Source organism: Somniosus microcephalus, chromosome 5 (assembly GCF_052327205.1).
Source record: "Somniosus microcephalus isolate GS21.2 chromosome 5, FLI_Smic_1.0, whole genome shotgun sequence".
Lineage (NCBI taxonomy): Eukaryota > Metazoa > Chordata > Chondrichthyes > Squaliformes > Somniosidae > Somniosus > Somniosus microcephalus.
In genome coordinates, this window is record NC_140991.1 from 73,817,554 (window position 1) to 73,830,812 (window position 13,259).

Here is a 13,259-nt window from a genome sequence, read left to right on the forward strand (position 1 = left end):
GTACAGTGTTCTGAGCAGATCGCACTTTGAGTACTGCGTCCAGTTCTAGTTGCCAAGCAACAAGGAATGCACTGAAGGAAGTGTAGAGAAGAGCCGCCAGGATGATCCCTAGTGTCAGACAACTGAGTTATGAGAATTTAAAAAAAAATTCATTCATGGGATGTGGACGTCGCTGGCAAGGCCAGCATTTATTGCCCATTCCTAATTGCCCTTGAAAAGGTGGTGGTGGTGAGCCGCTGCCTTGAACCACTGCAGTCTGTGAGGTGAAGGTACTCCCACAGTGCTGTTAGGGAGGATGGTGTGTGACTTGGAGGGGAACTTGGAGGTGGTGGTGTTCCCATGCGCCTGCTGCCCTTGTCCTTCTAGGTGGAAGAGGTCGTGGGTGTGGGAGGTGCTGCTTAAGAAGCCTTGGCGAGTTGCTGCAGTGCATCTTGTAGATGGTACACACTGCAGCCACGGTGCGCCAGTGCTGGAGGGTGTGAATGTTTAAGGTGGTGGATGGGGTGCCAATCAAGCGGGCTGCTTTGTCCTGGATGGTGTCGACCTTCTTGAGTGTTGTTGGAGCTGCACTCATACAGGCATGTGGAGAGTATTCCATCACACTCCTGACTTGTGCCTTGTAGATGGTGGAAAGGCTTTGGGGAGTCAGGAGGTGAGTCACTCGCTGCAGAATGCCCAGCCTCTGACCTGCTCTTGTAGCCACAGTACTTATGTGGCTGGTCCAGTTTATTTTCTGGTCAATGGTGACCCCCAGGATGATGTTGATGGGGGTTTCAGCAATGGTAATCCCATTGAATGTTAAGGGGCGGTGGCTAGACTCTCTCTTGTTGGAGATAGTCATTGCCTGGCACTTGTGTGGTGCGAATGTTACTTGCCACTTATCAGCCCAAGCCTGAATGCTGTTCAAGTCTTGCTGCATGTGGGCATGGACTGCTTCATTATCTGAGGTATTTCAAATGGAACTGAACACTATGCAATGATCATTAGCGAACATCCACACTTCTGACCTTATGATGGAGGGAAGGTCATTGATGAAGCAGCTGAAGATGGTTGGGCCTAGGACACTGCCCTGAGAAGCTCCTGCAGCGATGTCCTGGGGCTGAGATGATTGGCCTCCAACACCACAATCATCTTCCTTTGTGCTAGGTATGACTCCAGCCAGTGTAGAGCTTTCCTCCTGATTGCCATTGACTTCAATTTTACTAGGGCTCCTTGATGCCACACTTGGTTAAAAGCTGCCTTGATGCCAAGGGCAGTCACTCTTAGCTCACCTCTGGAATTCAACTCTTTTGTCCATGTTTGGACCAAGGCTGTAATGAGATCTGGAAGCAAGTGGTCCTGGTTGAACCCAAACTGAGCATTGATGTGCAGGTTATTGGTGAGTAAGTGTCGCTTGATAGCACTGTTGACGACACCTTCCATCACTTGAGAAATACTGGAGAAACTTGAACATTTCCACCTAGAAAGGAGTTATCTGAGAGGTGATCTTAAAGAGCTTTACAAGATAATTATGGGAATGTAAAAGTAAATGGAGAATACTACTTTAAATTAAATTGGGAACAAGCCAGAGACAGTGTCTGGGGAGGGGTTTGTAATCGGTGGCAAGCTTATGGACTTTTTGGCAGAGGCCAACGACAGTGCTTTGGTCTTCCCAACATGTAACTGGAGGAAGTTGCAGCTCATCCAGGACTGGATATTGGACAGTCCGACAGGCTTGGAATGGTGGCAGGAGAGCTTGAAGGCAGAGGAGTAATGATGGATTGGATAGGGATTAGAGGGTCAAAGTATCCAAGAGGGGAGAAATGAAAGTTGACATGACTGGGAGACAGGAAGGGAACAAGACGGTGAAGGACTTGAGAGGGGCCAAGAGGAAAAAAAGAAGTTAGACGTAATGGGCTCTGGTCTAGAGCAGCTGCGAAAATGCTCACATTAACGGACATGGAGGGAATTCAGCTTGCATAGATATGACGGAGATTAGAAAATACATGACCGGGATACAGTTGTGTAGAGGGAATGGATGGAGGAACTGTTTAGACAAGCTGCTAGATATTGGACAATCTGACAGGCTTGGAATGGTAGCAGGAGAGCATGAAGGCATAGGAGTAAAGATGGATTGGATAGGGATTAGAGGGCCAACCTTGCTGGTTCTGGCACGGGAGTGCAGAATCAACTATGAGCCAGCAGAGGTTTAGCAAGGTATCCGGCAGAGATGTATAGGATCCTTGGGTGTGAGCAGTTATCAGGAAGTTCTTGTTCACAGAAAGTGTGATCAACCGTGGAATTGACTTCCAGATAGAATGAAAGCCTTGGAATCAGTCAAGAAGTAGTTAGATCAGGGGTGTCGAACTCAATTTACATGCTGGGCCTGATCCAACATTCTGGCACTTGGAATGGGCCACATTCAGCATTGTCACCGCCATATTAGTCTTTACTGGTATTAGGCATACCTGGTGGCTACCTGAAATAAACATTGGTTTAATTTAAATATGCAAAGAAGGCTCCTGCACCTGTTCCTACAAAGCGTGTGGAAAAACTATGTGGAGCCCTGGAACCTTGCTGGGAATTTTTTTCATTACTGAACAATCAAGAGATGTATCTCAGGCCTCCAGTCCCAGGTTAACAGCTCTTACTTGGGCATCGGGGGCCATTTCCCCATTCCCTTTCTGCTGATTTTAATGCCGCTGGTTTAGGTGGCAGGTGAGGCTCCTGCCAGAGAGTTTCATTAATAAATGCAAACTGGGGTCTCATGAAGTACAGGTAAAGCTGTTGGGAAGCCAGTGAGGCCCTCTAGGGTAAGTTTCAAAAAACTTTCCTTACTGGGGCCAGGATGAGCATCATGAAAATCCGGGTGATCGGCCGAGTTGCTCCCAGGGTCCAGTCAGAATTTCGGGCCCTTTGTGCAAATAAAAATTACGCACAAAAGTTGGTATTTGAAAATTTGATCTTGTCCTAAGAGCTAACTGGGGTTTAGAGCAGGGCACCTGGAGTTTATCCAGAACAATAGATTTAAAAATGTGCATGAATAAATGCAATTACAAAATTAAATTAAAATGTGCTGAAGTTGTAACATTTTATTTTAGAAATTGACATTTTTTATTATTGATTAGCTGCTGTGCTTCCTGGAGCGTACCAGCAGATGCATTCCCCTCATTCTCCTGGATATGGCTATATGCATCAGTCCAGTGTTTCCTCTATGAGGCCGCAGCATTCTCTTCCTCATCCAATCAATATGGTGAGTAGACCATAGTGTCTTTACTGATTAGAGTGACTATTTTTATGCATATTATTTATCATTAGGTTAATTATTAACTTGTTCCTTTTTAAAAAGAAAAGTTAATTTTCCACTAACTAATTGAATGTCATTTTCCTTAACTGTGAGCAAAACATTCAGGATTATAAATCAGTGTTACTAAAATGCAAGTGTGACAGACTGTTAGTCTTGGCATGTGGGAATTGTGTTTGCATGCTTGAAAGGAAATGGCCAATTGTTCAGAAAGCTTAAACTTACAAAAAAAGGAAGAGGGTGGAAAGCCAATAAAATATGTATGGTGCATAGCTTATGTGCTACAAAAAAAACCATTCAAAGCATAGATCGCATCACATAGGCCCTGAAATTGTGGTCGGTGGCTTCCCGCGGGAAAATGCCTCAGATCCGCAAATAAAATCCACGCCTACCTGGTGGTCCGGGAGGTACGGAGACTCGTGGTCCTGGGCCTCTCCGGGTACCAGCGGGAAAAGGCTCACGTATCCCTGGGATCACGTGGGCCTGCCCAACAAATAAAAGAAGGGGGAATCCTCATTCATACTTATGGGGATCCTGTATGTACATATTTAAAACAAAAATGTAATTTTTTGAAAAATAAATTTACATGTTTTAAAGGGGCTAAAAATAAACTTACCTTATTTCACAGGTATAAATTATTGAAACTTTTTTATTTTTCTGTCTTTTAAAGCTCTTACGCTGGTAAAAGCAGGCCTTACGCTTGCTTTTTACCAGGTGTAAGAATTTCATGGGCATTTGCTGGGCGGAAGTTGGGCAAATAGCCCAACTCTCCGCCCGGGGATGCGTTGGATCTGTCAAGAAAATTCTTGACGGATTGCAAGTTCTGTGTTTTAGCGCATGCTTAAACCCGTAACTTGCGCGGCCCTTACGGGCTCGTACGCACCCGTAGGGGCCGCAAATCACGGCCCATTACCTTTTAACTAAATGACACACAGCGCCATTATGATACTGCGTCTGGTTTTTGGAATGGGTGCACTGTGGAACAGGCTATTTCACCCCTGAAGAATTGTATAAAATTGCATTACTGAGTAGGTCCAAGACAGCACGTTTTGTTGTCTACTCGCTGCATCGTGGCACATTGCTAAGGGGAATAAGGGATGAAGCAAATTAAGTATGTCAGATAATTTTGAACACCATCACAATTCAGCATCAGCATATAGCAAGTAATTTAATCTGACATCTTTGCAGAAAATGAATTAACTCGGAATTTTGTTTTTAAACAAAGTTTTTTTTAACAACTATAATACTTTTATAAGGTGTACATTATTTCCATGAGATCAACTTAAATTATCACTTGATGATCTTACTGTTTTCTCTCCCAAGTATCCATTAGTCTGTATATAATGCATACCACTCCCATTTTAAAGAGATGGAGCAGTTTTACTCCCTATTTTATGGAGGAAAGATAACCTCTCAATTTTATTTTAAAGCATTGATTTCTGAGCTGATTGGAGTAAGGTGCTGCATGATATCACGCTCATTAACTTTCATTAAAGATATCCTCACACATCAGAAATACAATTTACTAGTTACTGGCCCAGAATTTCCTGGAACTAGAGTGGATTTTCCCATTTTTCCCCCCAAGGAAATTCCCACGCAACTGATTTACACCAAAACATCACTACACATGAATTTCCTCAAGCGTTTGCACCGCCTCCAAGATACGTCAATCTAGACCCTCCTCCATTTATTTGCATGGCTCCGCCCCCTTGCCAAAGACCACCTCACGTGAGTTTATGATAGTAATGCACAGGCGTAGATTCACACTCAAAAAATTAGGTGCCGCAGAATCTGAAGTCACCTGGTACCAGCGTAACTGGAGGAGTAACTGCATTTCTCAGGTCTGAAGCTTTCATTTTTTTCTTAGGAAAGAGACACTTTTATAACTATTGATGCTGTCTTGTTCAATAATACCATGTCCATTATTACAGCTGCAAACAAACTGCCCCAAAATGGAATAAAGTAACCCATATAATCTTCATAATATGTAACTTATGTTATAATAGATAGTGTTGTGATTTCAAAGCAGTAATCTCATCTCAAGATTCAGATGTCATTCCATTACAGAGTAACAATGAGATCGTTGTTTTGTAATTATTCCCAAATATCCACTATTCTATATACAATGCATATCACTCCCTCTTTAAAGAGAGGGAGTACTTTTACTTCCCCAATTTTATGACCTTTCCATTGAGTTTTTTGAGAAAAGATTTCTCAGCTGTTTGGAGTCAGATGAGCTCAGGCACCCTACCTCCTATCCTGTCCCATGATATCACTAATGTGGAACCTCTTGGAGTGACTCCATTACAAAGAGCAGGGGACATTACTTTGGACTAGCTTGAGAGTTGTTAAGGAATCATAGACCTCAGGAGAACCATGCTATTGGTTTGTTATCTGCCTCTTCTAGCCAGTGGTATGGGTTCCTGTGATGTCCTGACTCTCGAGCTGGTCCAAATTTTAAAGACATGAGTTTTCAATTCCAGACATTCCCTGTTGATGTGAAGCAACAGCCTAGCACGGAGGGAAGCCCCATCCTGCCTGGCTCTCAGCAACTGAGCAAATCAAATCAAATGTTGGCAGTTCACAGAATCACAGAAACCCCACAGTGCAGATAGAGGCCATTTCGGCCCATCGAGCCTGCACCGACACATATCCCACCTGCGGTCATCTCCCTCCAAAACAGGTTTACCGTTTTGGGTAATGTTGGGGGAGATGACTTATCAGGGGAAGGCACCAGCAGCCAGGTTCAGGGCACCATGACTGGCTCTGCTGCACAGAAGGGCGGGAAAAAGAGGGATAGGGCTATAGTGATAGGGGATTCAATTGTAAGGGGGATAGATAGGAGTTTCTGTGGCCAAGACCGAGACTCCAAGATGGTATGTTGCCTCCCTGGTGCAAGGGTCAAGGATGTCTCGGAGCGGGTGCAGAGCATTCTGAAGGGGGAGGGGGATCAGCCAGTTGTCGTGGTACATGTAGGTACCAACGATGTAGGTAAAAAGAGGGAGGAGGTCCTACAAGCTGAATTTAGGGAGTTAGGAGCTAAATTGAAAAGTAGGACCTCAAAGGTAGTAATCTCTGGATTGCTACCAGTGCCACGAGCTAATAAGTTTAGAGAGAGTAAGATAGATAAGCTAAATACGTGGCTTGAGCAGTGGTGCAAGGGAGAGGGATTTAAATTCTTGAGGCATTGGAACCAGTTCTTGGGGAGGAGTGACCTGTACCAAGGGGACGGTCTACACCTGAACTGTGAGGGAGCCGATGTCCTCGGGGTAATATTTTCTAGGGCGGTTCGGAAGGATTTAAACTAATTTGGCAGGGGGATGGGAACCTAGATAGTGGAAAAGAGGGAAGTCATATGAAGTCAGAAATAGATGGTAGAAAGGTGAGAAGCAATAAGCAAAGGAGAGAAACACAAAGGGCCAAACTAATTCATAATGAGAGTGTGAAAAAAGCAAGCCTGAAGGCTTTGTATCTTAATGCTAGAAGCATTAGGAACAAGGTGGATGAATTAGTTGTGGAAATAGAGGTAAACAAGTATGATTTGATTGGGATTACAGAAACGTGGCTGCAGGGTGGGCAAGGCTGGGAACTTAACATCCAGGGATATACAATATTTAGGAAGGATCGGCAAAAAGGTAGGGGAGGTGGGGTAGCATTGCTGGTAAAGGAGGGGATTAATGCAATGGAAAGGAAGGATATTAACTCGGATGAAACGGAATCTGTATGGGTAGAAATGAGAAATAGCAAGGGGAGGAAAACGTTAGTGGGTGTGATATATAGGCCTCCAAATAGTAATATGGAGGTGAGGGAAGGCATAAAAAGGGAAATTAGAGAAGCGTGCGATAAGAGCACAGCTGTCATCATGGGTGACTTTAATTTACATATTGATTGGACTACCCAAATTAGTAAAAATTCTGAGGAGGAGGAATTCCTGGAATGTTTTCGGGACGGTTATCTGGACCAATATGTCGAGGAGCCGACTCGAGATCAGGCCATTTTAGACTGGGTATTGTGCAATGAGAAGGGACTTATCAACAATCTTCTTGTACGAGGCCCCTTGGGTCAGAGCGATCATAATATGATCGAGCTCTCAGTCGAGATGGAGAGTGAGGAAATTGAATCAGAGACTAAGGTCCAGAACTTAAATAAAGGGAATTACGAGGGTATGAGACGGGAATTGGGTAAGATTGATTGGGTGGTGTTTCTGGGGGGATTGACAGTGGATAGACAATGGCAAGCATTCAAAGATAGAATGGAAGAATTCCAGAACATGTTTATACCGGTTTGGCATAAAAATAAACCTAAAAAGGTGGCTCAACCGTGGATAACGAGGGAAATTAGGGACAGCATAAAATCAAAAAAAAGGGCATATCAACTGGCAAAAAAAAGCACCAGACCGGAAGATTGGGGGCAGTACAGGATACAGCAAAAGAGGACAAAGGGATTAATCAGGAAGGGGAAAATAGAATACGAAAGTAAACTTGCAGCAAACATAAAGACAGACTGCAAAAGCTTTTATCGGTATATCAGGAGGAAAAGACTGGTAAAATCCCAAGTCGGTCCCTTGCAGTCCGATTCGGGAGAATATATAATGGAGAATAAGGAAATGGCAGACCAATTAAACTCATACTTTGGTTCTGTATTCACAAAGGAGGACACAAATAACCTCCCAGGAATATCGGCAAACATAGGGACTAATGAGAGGGAGGAGCTGACAGAAATTAGTATCTCTAGGGATATGGTGTTGGGTAAGTTGAGGGGACTGAAGGCCGACAAATCCCCGGGGCCTGATAAACTACATCCTAGGGTACTTAAGGAGGTGGCCCTGGAGATAGCAGATGCTCTAAGGATCATCTTCCGGAACTCCATTGACTCGGGAACAGTACCCGTGGATTGGAGGGTAGCTAATGTTACCCCAATATTTAAAAAGGGGGGTAGAGAGAAAGCAGGGAATTATAGACCAGTAAGCCTTACATCGGTTGTGGGCAAAATGCTAGAGTCCATTATTAAGGATAAAATAGCGGAGCACTTGACAAATGGGGAAAGGATCGGACAGAGTCAACATGGATTTACAAAGGGTAAATCGTGTTTGACTAATCTGCTGGAATTTTTTGAGGAAGTAACTGGTAAAATAGATGGGGGAGAGCCAGTGGATGTGGTGTACCTTGACTTCCAGAAAGCCTTCGATAAGGTTCCACACAAAAGATTATCATGCAAAATTAAGGCTCATGGGATTGGGGGCAAAGTATTAACGTGGATAGAGAACTGGCTGGCGGATAGAAAACAGAGAGTTGGAATAAACGGCTCGTTTTCGGAGTGGCAGGCAGTGACCAGCGGGGTGCCGCAAGGATCTGTCCTGGGACCCCAGCTGTTCACAATATATATAAATGATCTGGATCAGGGAATTGGATGCAATATTTCCAAATTCGCTGACGACACTAAACTAGGAGGAGGGGTGGGCTCTGATGAGGATGTCAGGAGGCTACAGTGCGATTTGGACAGGTTGGGGGAATGGGCGGATACGTGGCAGATGCACTATAATGTGGATAAATGCGAGGTTATCCACTTTGGGGGTAAAAACAGGAGGGTAGATTATTATCTAAATGGCAATAGATTGGGAGATGGGGAAGTGCAGAGGGACCTGGGTGTTCTTGTGCACCAGTCACTGAAGGAGAGCATGCAGGTGCAACAGGCGATTAAGAAGGCAAATGTTATGTTGGCCTTCATATCAAGGGGGTTCGAGTATAGGAATAGGGATACCTTACTACAGCTGTACAAGGTGCTGGTGAGACCGCATCTGGAGTATTGTGTACAGTTTTGGTCGCCCCATCTGCGGAAGGATGTTCTTGCCATGGAAAGAGTGCAGCGGCGATTCACCAGGCTGATACCTGGAATGGCGGGAATGACCTACGAGGAGAGATTGAATAGTTTGGGCTTGTACTCACTGGAGTTTAGAAGATTGAGAGGGGATCTCATCGAAACATATAAAATTATGGCAGGCCTGGACAGGCTGAATTCAGAGAGAATGTTTCCAATGGCAGGGGAGCACAGAACCAGGGGCCACAGTCTAAAAATAGCGGGCAAATCATTTAAAACAGAGATGAGGAAGAATTTCTTCACTCAAAGAGTGGTGAGCCTGTGGAATTCCCTGCCACAGAGGGCTGTGAAGGCTAATTCAATAAATATTTTCAAGAGAGAATTGGATATATTTCTGAAGGCTAAGGGGATTAAGGGTTACGGAGAAAAGGCGGGGACGGGGTACTGAACTGGTAAGATCAGCTAAGATCTCAGACGAAGATCAGCCATGATCTCATTGAATGGCGGAGCAGGCTCGAAGGGCCGAATGGCCTACTCCTGTTCCTATCTCTATGTTTCTATGTTTCTATCCCCGTAACCCCTACACCAACACATATCCCACCCTATCCCCGTAACCCCACGTATTTAATCCCCCTAACACTAAGGGTCAATTTATCATAGCCAATCAACCTAACCCGCACATCTTTGGACTGTGGGAGGAAACCGGAGCACCCGGAGGAAACCCACGCAAACACGGGGAGAATGTGCAAACTCCACACAGATAGTCACCCGAGGCCGGATTCGAACCCGGGTCCCTGGTGCTGTGAAGCAACAGTGCTAACCACAGTTGTTCATTTTCAGTATATATAAAATGAGGGAGTACACTGAATAAAAATACTCCCCTAGATTAGTTTTCCCCTTTGAAGGAAAGAGCATCCTTTTGGAGGTGCTTTTTTCAGAATTGAATTATGAAAAATTTATGTACTAAACTTATTAAAAAGATTTATGCTTGCTGAAATGTTTTCAGGGATCCAAACTGAGTGGGGACTGAATAGTGATTTACTGGTATAAGCATTTGTTAACCTTTAACTCCTGCAGTTTGTTCAGTATGATTTACAATTGTGATGAAACTATAATTGCTTCTTTAGATGTGGTAATGCTGTTTTGGATCTTCTTTTTATTACTAGAACTAGTAATGACTCATGGAAATGTAGAAAAATATACTGTGAAGCCATTTCATTTTTCCTATCTTTGATATAGCTGACTGAATTCATTATGCTATTCTCTGTATAATGAAATCCAAACATATTATAACATGATTTTTTATAAAGTATAATACATATTGAGACATACAGGAAACTTTCGATTTACCGGCACCTAAATAACCGGAAATCTCGGTTAACCGGCATAATTCAGGAGTAGGTTCAGGTAAGTTTTATTACTTGCCTTCCTCAATCTGTTGCTGTGCAAGGGTGTGGCTGCAGCTGTTGCTAAGCTACAGAGACGCTTGGAACTTGTGGCCATTGTTCTGAACCTGTTGCTAAGCAACAGGGTTTGTTGCTTTATACGGAGCTCTCAGCTCCGTATCATTTACTATAGCTTACGGTTATCCGGAATTTTTGATGAACCGGCACCACATCGGTCCCGTCGGTGCCGGATAAAAAAAAGTTTCCTGTACAAGTAAATTGTTCATAATTATACCCTGTTATCAGCTATGTGAATAAGTATGTTTTTTTTTCAGTGTGAGAACTTTTGTGGTATCTCCTGAAATAAAAGAAATGCAGAAGTCACACCACAATAGACCTTCATTCCGATACCTGTCAGAGTTTATAGATTTTTTTCACTTTTGGACTCTGGACGTTGCCTGAAATTATTAAGCTAATCAGCTTTGGCTCAGTGGCAGGACTGTTGCTTCTGAACCAGAAGGTCACGGGTTCAAACTTCACTCCAGAGACTTAAGCACATAATCTCGGCTGACACTCCAGTACAGTACTGAAGTAGAGGTGCTGTCTTTTGGATGATATGTTAAACTGAAGCCCCATTTTCCCCCTCATGTGGATGTAAAAGATCTCATGACACTTTTCCAGAGAAGAGCAGGGGACTTCTCCCAGTGTCTTGGTGAACATTTAATGATCAACACCACCAAAAACAAAGTATCTGGTCATTGATCTCATTGCTGTTTGTGGGAACTTGTGTGCAAATTATCTGCCGTGTTTCCATACATTACAGCAGTGACTGCATTTCAAGAGTATTTAATTGGCTGTGAAGCACTTTGGGTGATCGGAATTCATGAAAGGTGCTACATAAATGCAGGTTCTTTCTTTTCTTTCTAGTTAAGAGAACTGCAGCACAGCAGCTGCACAGTAAAGGCAAAAATGGACTTATTACACTTAGAAGAGCAGTTATTATGGGTTATTCAGTTGAATCAGTCCTGATAAATGTTCTGTTGATGGAACTAGATGTTTGCTCTATCCATATGCCATAGAAGAGATTCCTGTTGACCAGGAAAACATGCCAGTTTTACTCTTCTGCGCCCTAAAAGTGGTTATAAGGTGTTTCCGTCAATTTCCCAAAGATGGCCACATTACTTCAGGTAATTCAAATAGTGTAGAAACAGAAAATGCTGGAAATACTCAGCAGGTCAGGCAGCATCTGTGGAGAGAGAAACAGAGTGAACATTTCAGGTCTGAGACCTTTTGTCAGAACTTGAAAAAGTTAAAGATGCAACAGGTTTTAAGCATGTGCAGGGGAGGGATGGGAGGAGAGGAAAGTCTCAATTTCTCTGCTCTCCTCACACACTCCAACCTACCTCCCTCTGAAATTGCAGCACTCTGTTCTCTCAGATCCAACCCCATCATTGCCATTAAACCTGCTGACAAGGGTGTTGTTTGGCAAACCGACCTCTACCTTGAGGAGGCTGAACGCCAACTCCCTGCCACCGCCTCCTACCTCCCCCTGGACCATGACCCCACTACATAACATCAAGCAATCATTTCCAAGACTGTCACTGACCTCATCTCTTCTGGAGATCTTCCCTCCACGGCCGCCAACCTCATAGTCCCCCAACCCCACACAGCCCACTTCTACCTCCTTCCCAAGATCCACAAACAGGACTGCCCTGGTAAAACATAGAAACATAGAAGATAGGAGCAGGAGTAGGCCATTCGGCCCCTCGAGCCTGCTCCGCCATTCAGTGTGATCATGGCTGATCATCCAAATTCAGTACCCGGTCCCTGCTTTCTTCCCATACCCCTTGACCCCTTTAGCCTTAAGAAATATATCCAACCCCTTCTTGAATATCTATCTATATATATAAAGCGGCTCTTCTGTCTGTCCCGATGTCTGTCCGGTCTCTATACGTTTGGAAGTTACAGAGCCTACCGACGCACGCGTCGCCTCAAAAGAAAGCTTGCGATTCCGGACCGGTCATAGGCGTATTTACGTTTCGGCCGGACAAAAATCCCGCCCGCGGTATCCCAAAAACGTTTGGCGTTCCGCTCATTAGCATCTCATTAGCGACCGTGTGACGTCGGGTTCCTTCCTACAGTTGAGTGTCGAGTGACTCGACGATTGACCAATCCTACGCTTCGGTGACCTGACCGGTCGACCAATCGGTGCGTGTGTGGGCGGGCCTTATCCTTCTGAACCGAGGTGAGTGGCCGCCATCTTGATTTTTCACAATTGTTTCCCCCACACTTTCTGTGTGTTAGGGAACGAAGGTAAATATTTTAATGATGTGTTAGGGAATTAAATAACAATTTAATAGGGGGGGGGGAGAGCCTCGGGAAATCGCGGGGGGGGGGAGAGCCTCGGGAAATCGCGGTGGGGGGGAGAGCCTCGGGAAATCGCGGGGGGGGCAGAGCCTCGGGAAATCGCGGGGGGGGGGCGGAGAGCCTCGGGAAATCGTGGGGGGGAGGCGAGCCTCGGGAAATCGCGGGGGGCTCGCGCCGGCCGCACTGACCGCGCATGCGCCGCCCGCCCGCCCACAGCAGCCGTCCATCAGCCGCGCGATACGCGGGGGACCTCAGCTCCGGACCTCAGGCGCTAGGCAGGGGGAGGGGCCGGAGAGAGGGACAGAGGGGGGTGGGCGAGGGGAGGGAGGGAGACAGGGGAGGGGAGGGAGGGATAGGACAGGGAGAGGACATGACAGGGAGAGGGGGGACACACGGGCAGGGAGACC

The 13,259-nt window shown here is 45.1% G+C and overlaps 1 protein-coding gene across 21 annotated transcripts in view; it reads left to right on the forward strand.

The window, feature by feature from the left end:
- Positions 1-13,259, forward strand: part of nebl (nebulette) — a 555,716-nt gene that overhangs the window by 508,474 nt on the left and 33,983 nt on the right. For all 21 annotated transcript variants that reach the window (XM_085987828.1, XM_085987829.1, XM_085987830.1 and 18 more), the window contains one exon: positions 3,108-3,232. In XM_085987828.1, coding sequence (XP_085843954.1) covers positions 3,108-3,232 — 125 coding nt within the window. The remainder of the gene's footprint in view (positions 1-3,107; positions 3,233-13,259) is intronic.